Genomic DNA, 20288 nt, shown 5'->3' with positions numbered 1-20288 from the left:
TATAAGGCCTCTCTTGCAAAAACCCTAAAGCAGCCACATTGTAGCCTTGAGTTTGATAGAAGCTCACAGGTTCAGGCAATGACTGTTGGAGCAGTCACTGCATCATCAACAAAAGAGCCCAACACCCAGTGGTGCCCCAGCGCCCTGAGGATGTCAGTCCTGTGTGGGGATCAGGCTGCCTCTACCTGCGAGTCTTGCTGAGCTGAAATGACTGCATAAGCTGAGAAACTGGACTGGAGGGCTTTGCTGCTTAAGCTGAAAGTGCATCTGATAGTTCCAACTATCTTATCTCACCTGGTAGTTTTTAGATGTCTCTCTACATACATGGAAGAGGTATTTAATGCAGTAACTTTGACGCTCGCCTTTGTATCAAAAACTGAAGATCAAACAGGCTATTTATTCTTAGTACTGGAAGTCTCCGTACTCTCCTACACAGTCTGTCTTGCTTTCTTCCCTTGCTGCGGGCCCCACGCGTCTCACATCTCCAGCAAGTAGTCTTTCCAGTGCAGTGTCCACAGGCACAACTTCTTGGTCCGTCTGTTCTCTTCCAACTTCATAGACCAGGCCAATGTAGGTATCTAGTGTCTGACTATCAATATCAGGATCAATCGTGCAGAAGGCTGCCTTCAGGTCTTCTGCATTCACCTCTCTGTTCAAAGAACAATTTCGTCATTTGCTGTGCTGTGGCATGGGAAAGGAATATTTATGTATTTGTGCCACAGTGAGAATCCACTTTGCTTGAAATGCAGAGCAGAGAGACCTTTTGATATTATCTCTGCTTCCACTAGTATTTTTTTAAAATATGCATGTAATAAAGTTGAGTACTAAATCTCAAACTGAAAAGAAGTTAGGAAAAGTTAGATTTCTACTAACCTGGGAAGACTTTAATTCTGCTCTGTTGTGCTTTATGATACCCTTTGTTACATAACTACATTTTCCCTTGTTAATCCAGTGCCCACCTTTGTCAGTACCTAACTTCCTGGGCATCTAACTCAGTTTCAGTGTTATCCTCATTGATTGGTGCCTGGCACAAGACTTCTCTAAGCAGAAACTACACGTTGCTTGTCTTGTTTTTTAGGTGGAATTATTTATCTGATTTTCACCTTCAAGTCTGCAGTTGTCAGTCCTGCTTGTTTTTCTCATTCCTCAGAAGCAGTCTCTGAGGACATACAGGATTTTACTGCTGTTTTTGGAGAGCTGAAGAATGTCGACAGATGGACTTCAATTACTGAAGCAATCTTCTCTACTCACTGTCTGCCGTATCCCTTACAGGCTGTGTCTGTCCTGCCTCTTCTTTACCTTGTGCTCTCCCATTGCTGCTTCCAGTGAGCCTGTTCACTCTCATCTTGTTAGTTTTCTCATCCTGAGTCACCCTCCACATCTTCAGTTCCTTCCCTGACCCTTCCACACCTCATCTCCTGCTGTTATTCCCACTCCTTGGCAAATGCTGCTGTTCTCCCTGACTCACTACTTTGCAAAACCAGACTAGGGAGAAGTGACGCCTGGGTTTTTCACAGCACCTCCAGTCCACATCCCCCAAATACTCCTCCTTACCTGGAGCCTCCCAGCACTGTCTGCTCTTTCCACCCATTTACTCCTCTTCCATCTTGGCTTCCAGCACACTTGCATCTCTGTTCTTGACCTCCACTAGGCCTTTCCACATTTTTTTTTCCTGGTCTAATGTGTTGATCCCATCTGCCCTCTCTTCTCTGCTTCTCTCTGATTCCCTGATTGTCAGGCTATAGGCTCCTGTCTGACCATGGTTTCCCTTGCTCATCTCATGCTTCAGCAGTGAGCAGAGTGTGCCATAGATGCTCAGTCCCCTGGTGGATTCCAGGATCTTTATCCTGCTCCTTTCTTGCCTTTCTCCATGCTAGCATTGCTGTTAGGGGACTCATCCTTTGCACTGCTTGAGCATGTGCAGTGATACCATCTCTGTGGTATCACTGCAGGCACAGGAAGCAATTCAAGACCAGACCCAGTGCATGGGCACAGCAAGGTGTAATTACAGCTGGGACCTTGTGATAGCCCCTGCAGTAGCCACACACTCGTGTCCACTGGGGGGTTCTCTTTGCACTCACTGTTCCGATCTATCGTCCCCATCAGCCTGTTCCCTGTATACTTACTTTAAATCTCCTAGGTTGTTCCTCAGCTCTCTCAGATACTCCTGCTTCTCACGGACGTACTGACTCCTGATCTTTGCAACAAAAGGTTCAGGGTTCCCCTCTTCATCCTGAAGGAAATTGCAGGCATGTTAGTACTAAAAATGTGTTCTTCCCAGTCTGGGTAGGAGCCATTCCCCATTGTATGCTAAAATAACTCAGCTTTGCTAGAAATGGAATTTTCATGAGAAAAGTGTAAATAAAGAGAAAATATGGGAAAACTCCTATCACAAAAAAGGCACAGACTTGCACTGCAGATATCTGCAGTTGTCTGCAGCTTACTTTCAGGTGTTACAGTCTGTGGTGAGCACTGCAGGCTGTGGTAGTCTGATAAACCCAGTTAACCTGACAAATGTCATTTAAGTCCTCTGCCTAAATCTGAGTCAGAAGGAAAAAAACATAGATAACATCAGCTCACTTCTTTGAATAAGGATTTGTAGTCAATGAGTTCTTCAGTGCTGTCTAGCTGGTATCTGCTTGCATCAACAAGTTCTTGGATTGAACCTCGTCTTTTCAGGGGAAAAGCTTCCCTCAGAGCCATCCTATATGGAGACAGGCAACACAACGTGCTGTTACAGTATGAGCAGTTAACGAGTGCCAGTATGGCTGGCAGTGTTTTAGGTTACAAGAGTATGCCCATATTCCATGGGCCAAATCTTCAAAAATTAATTGCTTTTAAGAGGATGCGCATTTCGAGAAGTACAAGCACCTTCAGATAATAAAACAAGGGCACAGTTTTCATCAGAGCTTTGGCTTCAGGTGAGCATTGGATGCTCAGCCATTTGGGAATCTATGAATGCGATGTGAGCATCAGTTAGCTGGTAGCTAGCATGTCTGTACTGGAGCTGTGTTCCCAGCTGAAGTGCTGGAAATTGCTGCTGCTTCTCTGTGCCATAACCCAAAGAAATGCTTTATCTACCTATTGCTTAAAAAAGCACATGTGATTGATCAACTGAGAGAAGACTGACAAATCTTGCAGCTGTAGCAGAATTCACAGAAATGCTTTGTGACCTGTCCTAGGAGCTCATGGGAGCACTGTGTAGGGTTCTGAAACTTCTCAAACAGCTCCCCAGGGAGCCTTGCAGGGGGCAGGTGCTGCCAGCCTGTCTCCCTGTACGTGTAAACTACCCCACATCTATTCTCAGGTATCTCCAGATTCACTACTCCAAACTTGCAGTATTCCCATTATTCTAAACCTAATGCAGAAGTTCACAAGTACAGACTTGCTACATCTGTCCTCACAAGAATTTTAAAGACAAAAACTGCTCCCCTGGCTGTGCTGACAGATAAGCAAAGCAGACGCACTCAGCATATCACAACATCCAGCATGCACCACATATTGGGCAGAGCTTAGTGGGCAATGGTCATCCTCTTGCCTGAACTGCTCGCTGGTCAGGGATCCGCTGTTTGAGCTGTCGCAGGCAGCCAGCTCCTTTTGCAGGTTTGAAATCAGCTGATTCTGGAGGTGGTATTGTTCTTCACCTACCTGTGAAACGGAAGGTTCACAGATCAGTAACTGCCTTTTCTCTCATCCCTTGACTACCTTCAAGAAGGAAGCAAAACTGCAAAAGGACTGCAGTTGCTTCTAAAAAAGAAAATTTACCTGAAGTGCGTTTAGTGATCTACAAAGTGATTTACAGAGGTGCAGCACTGGGCTGCAGGTCACCTACCTTCCCTGTGAGTATGTTGTAGAATGAGCTCATGACGTGGTTTGATGGACAGAGTCGCATGTTCTCATAGAGGGTGTAAGACCATTCCATGGCAGAGGTGTCTCCATACCTCTTCTGGAGGTAGCTGAGAAAGAACTCGGGAAGAACAGGTCGCTTCCCTGTCTGCAGATAACAAACAAGCAACTCCTATAAGCAGCAGAGCTAAATCAATTTTGCCAGTTTGATTCCAGCTGTTTGCATGTAGTTGCGTCTTTTGTGGACCTCTGCTAACAGGGCTAGTGCTGGCTGGAGTCTTCCCTGCTATTAGGTCATTCAAAATGTTTCTGTTAGGTTTATTCTCTACAGCCTGAACACGGAAGTTACAGTGAAGCTCTTCTGTTGCTGAGAATACTGATAAAGTCTCTTTTCTCCTGCCTACTGTTGTGAATTATATAGGAACTTGCTATAGATTTAGCTGTCAGATTTAGCTGAGCTTAGCTTGTGGGTTCAGACCTGGAGTGGTTGTTGAAGAGAAGTAAAGCCAGACAGTGATTGCAACATCCCTATTTCCCCAGGAAACCTAGCTGAAAGTAAGAAGAAAGCTGCCATAGAAAACATTAAACTTTTGGGGGCTGACCTTAGAGATATTTCTAGGCTTCTGGCTCAAGACAAAGAACCTGTAAAGTGGCTCTGCCTCTCGATGTTGCTCTCATAACTGAGGCACAGTAACAGGGCTTGTCTGATATCTGGGGAGGTGGTATTGTACTTAAACAGCTACTTTTCTTCTGTTGCTGAGTCTTGATCTCCCCAGGCAGGCAGCCAAATGTCTGTCTTGGCTGAGAACACACCTCACCCCTTTGGCCTCCACCTGCACTCCTAACTCACCCTGGCCAACGAAGAGGGAAGTATTTGTGTGCGTAACAAACCCAAAGCACTTTCATAGTCATTTGTTTAATGATATAAGTGATTTCTCAGTCCTTGCTTCCTCATTTTTTTTTTCTGGCAGTGCCACTTGTTCTCTGGCACAAGCACAAAACCCTATGTACCTTAATAATGGTTTGGCATGGGTTAGAATCAACTCCCTTCCCCTGCCCATAAAAAAAACAAAACAAAAAAAACCTGGCCATGCTTTGGCTGCACAGATTTTGCTAATGCGTCCATTGTCTAAGAACAGACACCGCATAGTCCTGGTGCTCTCTAGACCAGGATGTTATCATCACACCCCAGAATAGCAGCAGTTGGTAGACCAACTGATAAGGTTTCAGACTCAAAAGCATGGCTGATTTAGCTCAGGGTGACTGCAATGCCTCCTCCCCTGGGCACCTTGCCTTGTGGCTTCTTCAGGGACACCTCAGCTGCTCTTGCAACGGCTGTTGAACCACTGTAGTTTTCAGCCCTGTACATCAAAGTGGTGCTGACTCGTGGTCTCCTGAATGTTTCTGAATTTGCAGTGGTGACTAGGCATGAGCTGTGCCATGAGCACTCAGCTGTCCCTGGAACAGGAGCTGCAGAAGAAGCCTTTTAGGCATAGGATGGTGCTAGTCCAGCTATCCACCTGACAATGTCATAATTAATGAGTCAGATCCGTGAGGAGGCCTGCCAGGCCACAAAGTTACCAGCTGAGGCTGTTCTTAAAATGCTTTACGCAGCTTTATGCAGATGAACCCTAGGCAGGACATGGGTGAGACCCTGGTTTCCCAAAATCTTCCAGCTGGGCTGACTGTCACAGCAAATGTTGTTTACAAAGAAAGAACATCTGACAAACCTGCTGTTCTAGTGCAATTTTCTCTTTCCAGATGTCTTTCAGGATGTCCACCACATCCTTCTTAGTCAGCTTTTTGTTCTTGACTTCGCCTACATGTCTGAGGTATACAGGAACCTTGTCCCCTTTGCCCTAAGTAATGGAAAAGAAACATACAGAGTTAAGGCATTCCCCCCACTGGCAGCCAGAGCCATATTCTTAGTGCCTAAAACTGTTAAAAAGGAGACATTTATATGGCTCTCATTTCCAGTACTATGAGACAGCATCTCTGCAGTGTGTCTCAGCTACTCTAGGGTGAGAACTTAGTTCATGAGTTATTTTTGATCGACAAAATCTCTGTTGTATCCAGGCAGTTTTGAGTATATCTGATCTCTAGTGTCATGTATTTGCAGACAGTGAGATGTTAATTTGACTCAGCTATATAGTGGAGAATTAGTAAGGGGCTCTAGCCCACTAGTATGACCTGCATGCCTGATGATTCCTGTAGCATCGCTGCAGTGTGTGGCTGCTTCAGCTGTCTTCATGCTCACTCTCAAGTTCAGCTTTTCTATTGCAGCTGAGTTTCCCCAGCTTTAATTTCTTCCATGGTTACACTAATGGGAAGGTGAGCATTGAAGATGCCAAGTCCAGCCATGAAAGCAATTCTGCCACTTTCCTAGAGGATTCGTATTACCAGCTAATCTCAGTGGAAACAAGCAGAGGAGAAAGCTTGCACATACCCGTCCAGGGAAGACATTCATCTCTTTTAGCAGTCTTGTTCCTATTTCTTCCAGAAGCACGTCCACTAGCTGATCGCTGGTCTTCCCCTCAGCCAGACAGCCCCACCGGTCAGCTCCGCCAGGAATCACTTCTGCAAGAGCAAAAAGACCCTGAGCTGCTGCAAGAGGAGAACGTGCCTATGCATACTGGTTTTGTGTGAATCCATGAGAAGCATTATAATAATTACAGATCTCTAGACATCCAGTTTGTCTCCTACGGTATCTAAGGCAAAATGGAATAGCCTGCAAGCTCCTCTCTCTCCCTGTCTCTCAGGCTGCTTCACTAAAAGCCTAGGAGAAAACGGGATGTTGCAGGTAAGAAATATACCATAGCAAAGTGGTTAAAGAGGAGCTGAATACAGGTGGCACCTGAACACTTTGCCCAGTTTGGCCGGGGTGTGCAACTGCGCTGAGCTTGCTGGAGTTCAGTGAAGAAGTTGTCTCGCTCTTCTGCAGTCTCTCTCTGAATTTCCAGCAGTGTTTGATATTCCTTATGGAGCTGATCAAAATCCTTCTTTAGAGTCTCCATCTAAAGCACACAGAAAGAAGGATTTTAACAAACTAACTACAGCAACAGACTTTTTCTGTGGTTGGACAGATCAGGTGAACAGTCAGTGTAGTCCACGGATTTATGGAGAGCAATCCCTGGCTAATTGCTTTTAGATTGGATGAAAAATAAATTATAATTTTTTCTTGTTACCATTTCCAAAAACTTACAACAAAATATGTCAGTGACCCTTCTATACCTGTTTCTGTATTTAAAAACAGACCTTAATCTACTAGGAAATAGAAGGAGAAAGTTTTTTCTAGACGTCTTATGTGCATCTGCTTCAGATCCATTGATCTTTTTTTTTTTTTTTTTTTAATGTGATTTGTTTTTGTTCTACTAGTACAAAAGTATATCACAATGCAGAGATAACCACAGCTCTAGTCTGGCTTTTGAGGGCTGTGCCTGTGTCTGTTATGCCATGATGAAGGGACATGCACAGTGGATCAAGCTGTGCAAATGGTCAGGGCTGGAATGAAGCTGCCAATGGCCCAAATGTGTCCTGAACAGAGCAACATGGCTTTTCTGACACACAAAGACATGCAATATTTTCTTGCCTCACGGGGGGTTCTCACCCAGCCCTCACCACAGCTGTGCACTGGTTACATGGTGGGATTCAAGGTAGTCTCTTTTTCTTTCTCCTAGAGAGTAGTTTGTGGGACCACTGCCTTTCTGCCACTGCAGGGTTGGAAGCAGACCCTATCCTCGTCACTGGTGTGTTATCCCTTTGCTATCTGACATGGCATTGCTTATGTGGAAGTGCAAGATGTGTAAGCTAAGTAGTCAAACCTTTATTCTGAAAAGGCAGCAAACACATGCAACGTGAGGAACCTCATCCACTTCTATCACAGCTGGAAATTGCATTGATCAGCTCTGTGGTGGGGTTGATGATCCTGGTATTGCAGTAGGGTAAAGAAGCCATTTAATACTATTGGAAAAGGCAAAAACCCAGCTAGATAGAAATTCATTCATAGCCCAGCTCAGCAGTAGTTTCGCTTAGCTGTGGTTTGGACAAAACTGTGCCATGTATGTGAGATGAACCTAGTTAATTTATATATACCTGTTTGATGATTTCAAACAGTATTTCCCAAGCAGTGATCTGCAGGCTTTCGGTGGTCTTCTGGCTGTTATTGCTTTTATTGTGTTAATTCAGTTAAAACGGATGTTAAAGGTTTGTGATGGTGTACTGATTTTGAGTGTTCAGATAGTCTGTGATACCAAAAGACTGTGAGCTTTAGGGGATTAGAAAACAGTGGCTTTTCATGTATTTCCATGTACAAGCAACAAAGATGTGCCTATATAGGAGCTCTGGGTTTATGGAATCCTTCTCCCAACCTGAATACTTAAGCATCATTATGTTTGCATTCATGTGGTACAGCTCGAAAATTAGGAGCTTATGCTCACCTCCTGTTGTAAATCAGAGTATTTTTTCTCCAGTGACTCAAACTCTCTCCGGGGGACAACATCTCCATAGTCTGCTATCATTGCATTCAGCTTCACCTGGGTTTTTGTGAGGTCCTGCCGAGCTATCTTTAATGCCAAAGTTAACTTCACCACATCTTCACCCTTGATATCTTTAAACAATAGCCATTGATGAAAATTTATGATAGTAAAACTGCAGTCATAGTTTTCTAAATCATCTACTAAGCTCCTAGATCACACAACCCTACAAAGTGACCACAAAAGCTGAATAGGTATGGACTGTGTTATGAGTAGAGAACTGCAGGTCTTGGAGTAACCTGCAGTGTTTACATTCACATTACTGTTTACATTCACATTATCGTCCCGCCTGCTCTCCCACACACATGTATTCGAAAGCTCAGGCTTGGTTTTCATTAGCAAGGAAAGGAGCACAGGCTGGGAGAACTCTTAGGCAGATGCGACAGCTGTAGCCAGTGAGTATGAACCAGTAGGATGATGGGTGCCTGTAGCCAGACTGGATTAACAGAGATCCCATACTGAAAGGGTCCCCACCACCTCTGTGCCACCAATGCCAGTAAGTTGCATAAATTAAGGTATTTGCAGCTCCGGAATTTCAGCAGTTTTTTCATCTTTGTGGACAAGCATCAAGGTGTCAGCTATGGCTGGGTAAGATGTGATGACTGTTGGCACAGGAGTCAAAAAAAGATAAAAGAACCTTTGCACTGGGCAGCTCCTTCCTTCAATTTACCCGTAATGCTAATTAAGAGCATACAAGTATATAAGTAACGGCTTATTGAATCAGGTCAGACTATTAGGAGGTACATCCCTGCCTACATATTTATGGATATTTTGTCTATGAATTTGTCTAGCTTACTGTAAGAATCAGAGCATATCTAATGATATTGCTGAGAAACTCAACACTGTACCCACGGGTATGCACTTGGGTCTCTGGGCAGGATCTCTTCTTGTGGAGATCCACTTTCCCTACCTTGGACTTGGTGCCGTTTCACGTTCAGCTGTTCGTTATGCATATCATTCAGTTTTGCTAGAAGCAGTTTGCGGGCATCGTACTCATTGAGGTAGCGAGTATATTCCTCAGCTACACTCATCTGCAGACGCTCCACCTGCAGGAAACAGAGGCTTGAACTTATCAGGAGCACAGAGCAGAACCTAAGGAGCAGAGGGTGGTGTAAGGGATGCAAAGTGGTGGAAAAAAAAATGCAGCAAGAAAGTGGGTGAGAGATAACACTGTAGAAAAGGATGGCCTGATGGAAACATGACAGAAGGATTCAAACTCTGAAGAAGTGTGTAGAAGAGTGCTCCATCTGTGTTTAGCCTTCTAGAAAGTGAATTACATAAGTTTCATGCTCTGGGTTACACCACTCCTCTGTTGTAAACCTTATCTAGAAAAACCTCCCAGTAATGTATTCTGTTGCTGGTCACGCAGGAAAAAAAGCTGCTACTCTTCCCATAGGCAAAACTATCAGAAATCTGGAGCTCTATGGACTGGGATTATGTGTAAAATTGTAGTTTATTCCCATGATGTGCATTTAATTACAAGATCACATCCTGCCACTGCTGATACCTACCTTATGTGCTACATAAGGAATGAATGAATGAATGAAGGTGTTCTTTTACTTTCCCCCCACCCATGGCTGGATCCTGGGGTTAACCGCCTCATCTGGAACTGGTGATGAAGACTTAGCAGCCCCCTGCTCAAGTGCTCTGGGACCGCCCTGGTGGGTCGTGGCTCTGACTGCACTGAAAATCACCCTCAGCTCCTGGTTCATCCTCATGGAGCAGCCCTGCTCGTGTTGCTCTCTAGCAGTAGTATTATTTCAGCCTCAGTTCCTGAAACTGTTTGAGACCTGCGTAAACCAACAATTTAAATTGGAAAGACTTAAATAATCTTGTCAGTAGATACCAATGTAACTCACTGGCAGGAGGATGAATGATACAGATTTAAAGATGCTAACGGTACAATGTTGTAAGGAGTACATGTACTTTTAAGTGAGAACTTAAAATGCTAGTACTAGAATTTTCTTCCTCACTTTAAATGTGACTCTGCAAGAACCAGATGGGACAACAGATACGAGTGAAGACCTCTGACAGCAGCAGAACAGCCTATCCCAAGGGAACAGGATGTTCTCTGGAGCTGGCTGAGATCCAGTATCACTACCGTACCAGATCCAGTATGCCAGATGCTCAGTGCCCGCTCCAGAACTACTACTGACATCAAAGGATGAGAGGCTGGGAGGCAAGAGATTAGATGTATAAAAGACATCTAATTGAAGCTGGGAAATGTTTGACTCATAGTCTAATTTACCTGAGTCTGAAGAGAACTCTTCTCTTCCTTCATGTTGTCAATAAACTTTAACAAATGTTGTTTCTCTTGCTTTAACATATCTATTTCAACTTTCTCCTTTTCCTGCAGTGCCAATATCTGCTGGGAGCACTCCTCAGACACAGTTGTGACCATAGCCTTCAGGGGTTCTAGGGCACGAATTGTCTCCTTCTGATGAGCTAAAGAAAGCAGAGGTGGGTTCTCACAATGAGCAGCAAAGCCTGAATTTTACTCAGCTGGGATGTTGGGTATTCAACCCAAAAACAGTGCATGTTGGAAGTGGGAGTGAACACAGTGCTTTTACTACCTGTCCTGGTGAGCCTCTAAGGAGTGGGAGTAGTGTAGTTTGAGATCATATTCTGTCATTTATCTAGCTGTGCGTATGAACCTCATAAACATTGTTATGTAAGGGTTTCTGGTTTTAGTTAATGCTGTTTATCATGGTTTGGAAAACAAAGGATGAACAGTATTTTATTTTGTTTTCTTGAGTATTTACAGTTTTGATGAAATATAATAAGCACAGGTGACACATTTCACTAGGTGGGAAGTTGTCATTGTTTAAGCACAGGCAGCACATGGAGCTAAAGACAGCTAGTAATTAGTAGCTTACCATCTTTTGTGAAGGCACATTCTCCATAAACTTTGATCTGCTTTCTTGTCTCCAAATTCACGGTCTTGTGCAACCTTTAGTTTACAAACATGTCTGCTTGTTCTCCTCTCTGTTCAGGAATGCACTTGCTTCTTTTGCATTTCTCATCAGTACATCTAGTAAAGAATTTATGCACATACTGGCTTTCTCTGCTGTAATTTGTACTTTTCACTTGCAGCTACTTCCCCTTCGACTTGAAAATTTTCCTTAAAATACATATCTGGCGAGACTAGTTCTGGTACTTGACTTGGGTCCCAGTTACTGTTACATGGTAGAATTTCATCTGACACCATCTCCTTGGTGTGGAGGCTTGTTTTTATGACTAGGTGGAAGTCCACCAGGAGAATAAAACGCTTAAAGACAGGATATGGTGTGAGTCAAATGAGGCTGTGGCAAAGGTTTTGATTGCTGAATACGGCACACACAGCAATACCCTCTTCTGAACAGAAGGGTAGAAATGCTGGTGGATGCTCAATAATCTGATTTGCAGATTTTTCCCTCCTTGATAAAACCCAATATTAGTATTCATGTATAAATACTGTGCAACAAACCTTGTATTTTAAAACTTAAAATGCATACATAAATCTAAGAACAGGAACTACTTTTCTTATTATACTTGGGTGTGAGTTTCCTTCCTGCACTATAACTGTACCAAAGGTTTTTCAAAACTCTTTCCACTTGTACTAGGACAGCTCCCCAAGAGAGAGCAAAAATTAGAGCATTAGCATAGGGATTCTGCCACTGTACTATTTGGGTTCTCAGTGTAAGCTAAGAACACCATGTTAAAACTTCAGCAGACTTGTTCTGGGGTGTAATTTGAGTGTTTCACAACTGGCTCCTGACCACACGCAAACCCTTTTAAGTGCAACAGCATGCTTAATTGTAGCTGCCTAGTATGTCAGAAGCTAGACTGAGCACAACTAGTTGACTGCCAAAGTGATTATTTTGTAGTGTGGATGCTGGCCAGTGTCATTTAAGAGCATTAGCTCTCTGATGACCTCTCATAACTCATGCCAAGAAAGGAGAGACATTCTCCCACTTGGAAAGAATTCAGGCTGTGGTACAGCTCATTGCACGTATAGGACAGTTGAATGTGCCCAGATGTCTCACCAGCACAGAGGAGCAGATGTGAAGCCTCTGTGGACACAGCAATCTCAGTATAATTTTAATCAAGAAATGGATGCAGCTGTGGATAACATTGTTGTGAAGACCTACCCTGTCGCTCCGTTTCCTCTTAAAGGAGCTCCCAAAACAGAATCTTTATCTCAGATTAAGCTAACAGCTGTAGGGATATGATAGCTCTCCTTCACAGTGCTACGTCTCAAATACTGCTTAATATCTTCACATTCATGTGGATTTACTCCAGAAACAATGCTAATAAAGCCTCAGTGCTGTCTCAGCACAACTTTAATAACCAAAAGAGCTGCAGCTGCAGTCATACGTCCAGTTCTGGCAGAAGACAAATAATTGCAAGCAGCCAGTACAGGCTGCACATCCCTGTTCCTATTAGAGGCTTCTGCTTTCTCTGGTCTGTGTGCTCAGCTATGCTACTCCAGACTTTGTGCTGCCAAAGCGATGCAGCTAAACATACATTGTAAGCAGTACAGTATTAGGACAACATTTAATTAAGTAGTAAGATTGTTTTTTTATAATTTCTTTAAAAACAGATTATTCTGACTGAACTGGGAATATGCAGTAATGCTAGCACATTTATAGGGAGAACTCCCACCAGCAGTGGACGCAATGTTGAGCACCTTCAATGTCATACAGTCCAAGCTAGCATGGAATATGACTGGCAGAAAAAAAGAGCAAGATAAAGCTGTTAAATCACTTGGACAAAAAGATAATAGTTGGCTGAGAGAAACAATGCTGTGTTATAGAGGGGGTTTAGGTTCTGCTTCAAAAGGAGCTGAAATGCTGTAGATACAGCATGCTTGCTAGGTCATAACCAGTTATGCAGTCATACATCATGTAAGAATAAGAATAATTTAAGATAAATAGTTAGGAGAACAGTTCTACAAATCAGTCATTTTCCTTCCTTTTCTCTTTTATACTTTCTGTTCTTAAGACACTTACTTTTGTCTCTTCCAAAATATAAAGTTATCATAAAGGATACATTTTACTGCATCTCCAGAGACTTCAAAGAATAAAAAGGAGAAATACCATATCCAAGCAATATGGAGGAGTCAAAAAAAAAAAAACAAAAAACACTTAAATACAAAAGATAGTTAAATATATTAAAAAAAAAAAAAAAGGCTTCAGAAAGCAGTACAATATAGACCGCAGCACAGACACTAGTAATTTCTCTGGGATCTGAAGCAAAGAAATGTTTGCTAAAGAGTTCTGGAAGGAAACTGATAGTTTAAAAAATGTTTTTATGTAATGATTAATACTGACTCATTTATGTGACTGAAGTGCACTGTGCAAAGAAAGATTTTTGCCTACAATGAGTAATTAGGTAGCCCAGGTAACAGGTACTGGGATAAACAGTACATGTCCTTTAAGAGACTGTCCTGGTAGAAAACTGTTGACACTTGACAGCTGCTCAGTGCCTAATGTGAAATGAGCTCTTGGTTACAGTCTATTTCTAGCCCTCTGATTGTTTACAAAGTACTGGTATCACTGCGGCATCTTAACACCAAGAGAAGTTTAAAGCACACTAAGAATGGACAGGGAACAGCCAGTTCAGTTCTCTGCCCTGCCTTGCTTCGGGAGTAATTCAAGCTTCAAGTTACTGGTACAAGTGCATCCAAATATATTAGTATGATACGCTCCACTGTAGACATGATTGTTCCAGAAAAACCTTGAGACATTGCCATTGCCTGAGCTGTCTATGTAGTGGAGATTAAAAAAAAATATAAGATAAATAAAAACCTTAAATCTAAAAATTTGATAAATTATAGAAAAACAACTATGTTACGTATGAAGGAAATAGACTCCCATGTCACATCTGGGCCATAGGAAGACTCCACTAATGGGTCAGAAAGATAGTTTTATCAGTTGACACATATGTATGTCATACATATTCAACTTCCACTGAACTATTCTCTCTCTATATATTTTTAGAATGTTTACTCTCTCTATATATTCAACAGAACTTATCAGCTGTGTAAGACATCTCTGTTAGTGTTCCCCCACCAAAGTTCAAGAGCTTACCCAGTGTAGCTTCATATTCATTCTTTATAGCTGACAGCAAGGGCTTGTAGGTCTTGAAGTTGTCTATGAAGAATTCAAAGATCTCTCTGTAGGGCTGAGAGAAGAAAGAGAGCTTGAGAAAATAGTGGCACATTTCTCAGAATTCAGATCATTGTTGTCTTACACAAACAGCATGACGGTGAGAATAAGTATAAAAATACTTCTACTACATTGTATTTTGTCTCTCCATCTCTGGTCCACAGTCCCAAATTTGTCATGCACAGGTGAAATGACTTCCAATGCTGATAGACACCACAGCATGACAGAGAGAAGAGATTTTAGTGCCAAAGAAAAGCTTTAATCAAGTCTGTCAGAGCACAGCTCCAAAACAAAAATGCTGCTCTTCAGATAGAACTGACTAGAACTCAAGTTACAATATGGACAATTTTAAAGATACGTAACAAGATCCCATTGCTGATTTTGTTGCCTATTTTGTCTACTTAAATGATAAGCTCTTCAAGGCAGATAGTCTCTTGCTGTGCAGATGCCGTCCTCACCAGAGTAGATCTTGTTCAGAGAGGACAGTCAGACTCCCACGTTGTATCTGGGTCTTGGGAAGACTTCACTAGCAATAGGTAATATTCTCACTGAGTGTTCCTCACTATTAAGCACAATTAAACACGTCTTGTAAGACAGTCAAAAATATTTTCAAAGCATAAGCACGTTTATGAAACCTGTTTTCTCTTGCCATTAGTCACTCTTTATTTCTCTCCATTCTTTTCCATATACCACTTTCTTTCCTCATCGCTACAGGATTCCCTTGGGAATGAGAATTTGAATTAATTCATGCAAAGAAAATCCAATTCAAACTTCCCACACTGCGTAAATGCTCTAATTGCAGGATATTACAAAAACAGGAGTACTCCTACTCTGTGTTTTGAATTGAAGTGGTGGTTTTCAATAGGTATGTTCTCAAACACAACAAGCCCCCAGGATCAGATACAGTAGAAACTACTAATTTGGGGGATCCTAATTATGCTTAGGCAAGAGCTGGATGAGAGAGTCCATTCTTGTCTCTTGCAGAAACCTAACTTCAGGAATGAGAATTTTACAGTGAAAATTTTGAAACCTACACACTTTATGGGTTTAGGCAGGAGTTCAGTGAGTAAATTGTTTCACACCCACTTTAGATTACTGTCTTTTTGACTACTTGGCCTTTGATTTGAAAATGGAACAGTTACAGAAAATGTGAAGTATGCTACTCAACAACGTGTAAACCCAACACATAAACTACAACATGAGATAGAAATTGCTTTCTGAGCAAGTTCTCTAACATGAGCTGCAAACCCACTTATCCAATACGACTCAGAGGTGCATACTCTTCCTGTCTATTTTCTTTGGATGAGCAGTTTAAATAACCAATCTCAGGATGTTGTTTCAAGTCAACAGAATCTTGTGTCAGACCTGTAACCTCAGTTCCTGGGAGTTCCTTTGAGTCAGGTCAAGATATTGCAGTTCTTTCCTTAAGTAAGACTCCAGCTGCTCCAAGTAGCGTGGCTTTGGAATGGTAAGAAGGGCCTGTTTATTGCTGCAGAGACACAGGAAAAGAAAGGACACGTAGCCTCGTGTCATGTACATAGGATTGGACTCATAATAAATCAGCTTGAGGATCTTGGTTTTCTTCCTACTGTGCATTGCTTCACAGCCTCACTTTTTTCACCTCACTTTGCCTCACTTTTTTTTTTTTTTTTTTTTTACTGTAGCACTTAATATATTCTCTCATGTAAGGAAAAATCATGAAATGTACATTGGATGATTTAAAATTCCTCTGCAGAGCAGAAGACTATTCAAGAATGCTGTTACTATTAAAAGTATGCTTTCCCCTTCATGATACTTTTTGGTATAAAAAGACAAGTGAGTTTTTTCTCTGTGTCCAAAAAGAATAAATGCTAATTACATAATTGAAGAGAGGTCAAGGAAAACAAGTATTTCAAAAAAGGTACTGATAATTTACTACATCTGCTGAGGTCCTAGGCCAACTGTCCCTTTGCTGGATGCCATCAAGCCTAGTTCATTATTACATTAAAAACAGAATTAAAACTGAAAAGCCCAGCTATCCTTAACTGTACCCTGCACAGCTGTCCTGCAGGTCTGTCAGGGCCCTGAGTACACCAACAGGCTCTGCAGTGGCCTCCCCTGCCCTAGGGGCTTGGAGCTGTGTGATGGCAGAGCTCTAACTGGGGATCAGGGGTTAGGAATAGGCTCAGGCGTGAGACAGACCTGTGAAAAGCCTCCTCGGGGGACACTTTGCTCAGTGGCTGTAACCCAGCTCAGCCCCTGGATTCAGAATCCCTTGATTCTTGCTGGAGAAGCAGGAGCAATGCTGCGTCTGCCACAAGGGAAGGGGAGCTGGGACCCTGGGGTGACAAGGCAACCAGCAACAGTGACCAACGGAACGTGAACAAGAGAAGCAGAGCAGGTCCCCTGATGGTCAGTGATCATCCTTCATGATCACCACAGACATGAGGAAGGCCCGATGCCAAGCTTGGGATGTCAAGTCAGCAGGCCAGGTACAAGACAGACGTGGCTGCAACATGGCTCAAGCAAGAAACAGAGGCGAACGTGCCTAAGTGAAGGCTTCTCACAGCTTTTCTTATAGCACCTGATCACAGGTTACCCAGCTGTGCCATATCAGGACTTGTCTTGAGCCCAGGCACCCAAATGTCTGGGACTGGACAAGAGCTGGTGGAGCCTGTTGGGGCAGTCAGGGCCCTGACAGGATCCTATGAAATGTAGGTCAGTGAATCATTAAATGATAGCATTTCTTGGTACATTTATACTACGCACGGCTGCTATTACATAAATATTTGACATATCCTGTAGAGCTACCAGTCAGGACCAACAATATTTTTTGGTATGCCCAAGCTTTGTGGAATATCCCAACCTCCCTATTGTCACTAGTGCTGGAAGAGACCCTACTCTGTAAATTCTTGGTTTTCAAGAACCGCTTCCAGCTATCCTGTGGATTAGCTGTGCTTACCTAGGCATCCTCTCCTCTGGGGCACAGCAGGGTTTATGGTTCTTTAGCACTGTCTGCCCTGATGCAAATGCAGGCCATGTGGACCAATGGCCTCTAGCAGAAAGCTGAAAAGACTGAAAAGAGAGAAAGGATTAGGTTCTAAGAGCACTACAAAGACAACAAAGAGACAAAATTAGGTTGAAATACCCTTGATAATGTCTCACAGTCAATACAACTGCCTAAGAGTATGTGGAACGGAAAGAAGAGGGGCATACCGAAACTCTCCTCAGCCAGGAGTGAGCACACCTGAAATCCAAGTAAACTTTTTGTTCTTTGAAGTAATCATCTTCCCACACCAGTACAATTTTTGAAACACCCCTGCACGTCTCCTGGTGGCTGTGCTGCCCAGACTACGTGATTGTGGGAAAGCGTTGATTTCTTTGGGTAAAAAATGGTTTCATGATCTGCACTGGGAAATTAAAGCATCACACAAATCAGAACCTTGGGTTAATCCAGATGAAACCAAAATAACAGGTTTGACTTCGGTCTTGTTTCCACTAGGGAGCTTTGCAGTGGAGCGTGTCCCATAGCGAGGGTGTCTTGAGCAATGCTGACTCGTGTGGATTGTGAGTTTTAAATGCAGGTTGGTGACCCTACACAAACAGCTGGGTTCCTAGCGGTGTACAACTTAATGAGGACAAGGTCTGAGGAACAGTAAAAAGTGATAACTGAAATTTCTTTCAGAAACTAATTTCTGCCCTTAGTGGCGCTAAGGGACACAGTCTACTGATGGGATTCAGTACAGGCTGATGGTCTTGAAGGTGTTTTCCAACCCACATGATTCTATGATTTTTCTGAAAGCAAAATCTTGTTAATCTTAGGAGTCTGTTAATTAATTTCTCTCTTGGAATTACCTCAGTATTTCTTTTTGGGGAAAAAAAGGACATCTACGCTGGATTGCTCTATTTTATTAGGACAACCAAACAATTAGTATGACGTTGTTCAATATAAATACTTTCCTATTCTGCCTGTAAGCTTTAAAAGAAAATTAATAATGTGCCAACAGAAGTCTGAGGCCAGAGATGTCACTGTCACAACCTAAACTTCAGACTGACTAAGCCTTGAAACAGTTAAATGTAAAGGCTCAGAAGCTTAAATGCCTGATTTTCACTGCAAGAAGCATGAGGATTATATTGGAGAAACAGTGGGATTCCAAGCTATTGAGATTTGAATTTTTGTTTTGTCCAATGAGGAAAATGCTTAGAGAAGGTCCCAGCTCTAGGGAAAGAGCAATACTTAAAGTTCTTGTATTACTGTAGCACTTATAGCTTGTCACAGAAGTGGCACATTCCCGAAATACAAACAAAATGCCAATGAGAAAAAAAACAACTCCAAAATAAAAATGAAGGGGTTAAGGTCTGTAAAAGTTGTTATTACTTTGTTGGTGTACGTGTTTCTGGGATTTATTTTTTCATAATTTGGATATAGTTTGTCTCCATGCTAGTTTATTTTAATTACTAAGACTGATGCACACTATGGAGCAGATGTTCCTGTTGGCTGTAAGATGCTTTTAGCCTGCAATTAAACAACTCGTGGTTTCTTTCTTTCCTTAGTTTAAACTATATGGGTCAAATTCTGGCTGCGGTATTTGGCATGTATGTCCACACAACTTGTTGCAGCCAAGAACGACATTTATATTCCTCTTCTCTTTCCTCCACCCTTAAAGATCCTGTAATTAATCCACAAGGATGACACCTGAATCTGAAATACAGGAGTTTGCATCACCACACAACTTCCACCCGTCCCCACCCCCCCTTCGTTCTCAATTAAACAAAATATAAAGATAATTAAAATTGGCTTGACTTCCTAATAGCTTTGGATGATCCCTGGGTTTCCAGCAAGATTCCAAAGCCCACTGTTGGGCGAGGGCTGGGTGTTTCACTGGAGTTCTTGAACTCACCGGAGCCTTGTGTTTCCTTGGCAGGACGGATTTCAGGCTGTTCGTGTGCATTTGGCAATTTGCGGTCTCACAGGGAGATCCGAGAGAGGCCCTGGGCAACAGCAGGGAAGAACATGGAATATCTTAAAAAAAAAACAAACACAGAATTAACTAAATACACAGCTGAAGACAGAATCTGGCTGCTGTGTACCTAAAACAAGCAGCCAGTTACGCGGTGCCTGAGGGACGGGAATGCCCAGCAGGTTGATGTACGCGGAGGGACGGATGGAAAGGTCTGTGGTACAGCGGAATGCCAGGACGGGCTGCGTGAAAACCACCGATATTTGGTATTTTCCTCACTGTCCCAGTGACAGGGGCCGGGCTGAGCCCTGCAGCTGGACAAGCCCGAGCAAATCGGTCACTGGATGAGGTGAGGTTGGGGACAATTGGGAAAATGCCGCCCCTGAGCCGGGAGCTGGGGCTTTGGGCCCCAAAAGCGCCTCAGAGCCGGGCCCCGGGGCTGGCAGCAGCGATGTTTACAGCCGTTGCCATGGCGACGCCCGCCCCCCTCGCCCCTCAGGACCCCCGCCAGCCACCATAGCTGCCCCTATCAGCGCCTGTTGAGGCTCGCCATTCGCAGCGGCACCGCCGCAGCCCGGCCCCGGCCCCGCGGGATGTGGGCACTGCAGAGAGGCCGGGAGCGGGGTGAGGCCGGCGGAGCGGCGCCCCCCGCGCTCCCCGCCGCCGGCCGGAGCCGGGCCCTGCGTGGAGGCAGGAGAAGGGCGCCGGCAGCGGAGCGGCGGCCTCTCGGCACGGCGCCGCCGCGGGGCACGCTGGGAAAGCGAGTCCTGAACGCTGCTGCTCTTCGCAGAGCGCAGCGGAGCGGGGACACATTTCCCAGC

The 20288-nt window shown here is 43.5% G+C and overlaps 1 protein-coding gene across 3 annotated transcripts; it reads right to left on the bottom strand.

The window, feature by feature from the left end:
* Nucleotides 1-369: 369 nt before the first annotated feature.
* TSNAXIP1 (translin associated factor X interacting protein 1) lies at nucleotides 370-19917 on the bottom strand. Of its 3 annotated transcripts, none has more exons than XM_084533669.1 (16): nucleotides 19598-19917; nucleotides 19311-19498; nucleotides 17469-17581; nucleotides 15893-16016; nucleotides 14450-14543; nucleotides 10627-10823; nucleotides 9289-9424; nucleotides 8283-8452; nucleotides 6701-6860; nucleotides 6293-6423; nucleotides 5577-5705; nucleotides 3833-3994; nucleotides 3539-3648; nucleotides 2581-2704; nucleotides 2127-2233; nucleotides 370-649 (listed from the first exon to the last, which is right to left on the bottom strand). In XM_084533669.1, exons 3-16 carry the CDS (start codon nucleotides 17474-17476, stop codon nucleotides 403-405), a joined length of 1899 nt encoding a protein of 632 aa, XP_084389795.1. In that variant the 5' UTR covers nucleotides 17477-17581; nucleotides 19311-19498; nucleotides 19598-19917; the 3' UTR covers nucleotides 370-402. The 3 variants fall into 3 exon arrangements, with proteins under 3 accessions (XP_084389795.1, XP_084389794.1, XP_084389796.1); XM_084533668.1 differs by having other exon boundaries at nucleotides 19408-19498; XM_084533670.1 differs by lacking the exon at nucleotides 2581-2704 and having other exon boundaries at nucleotides 512-649; nucleotides 19408-19498.
* Between the last annotated feature and the right edge of the window lie 371 nt (nucleotides 19918-20288).

The sequence above is a fragment of the Aythya ferina genome, assembly GCF_964211825.1.
Source record: "Aythya ferina genome assembly, chromosome: 12".
In the NCBI taxonomy this organism is placed as follows: Eukaryota; Metazoa; Chordata; class Aves; order Anseriformes; family Anatidae; genus Aythya; species Aythya ferina.
Note: the sequence above shows the minus strand (reverse complement) of the source record. Positions and strands in the feature narration are given on the sequence as shown.

Bases quoted from the DNA above. Each gene is read 5' to 3' on its own strand.
- TSNAXIP1 (XM_084533668.1), bottom strand. From the start codon at position 19,458: ATGCACACGAACAGCCTGAAATCCGTCCTGCCAAGGAAACACAAGGCT. The intron at 14,544-15,892 runs GTCTGACACAAG...TTCTTCTCTCAG, and splicing joins CCCAGGAACTGAGGTTACAG to CCCTACAGAGAGATCTTTGA. The intron at 2,705-3,538 runs GCAAGAGGATGA...GTCTCCATATAG, and splicing joins CTGACCAGCGAGCAGTTCAG to GATGGCTCTGAGGGAAGCTT.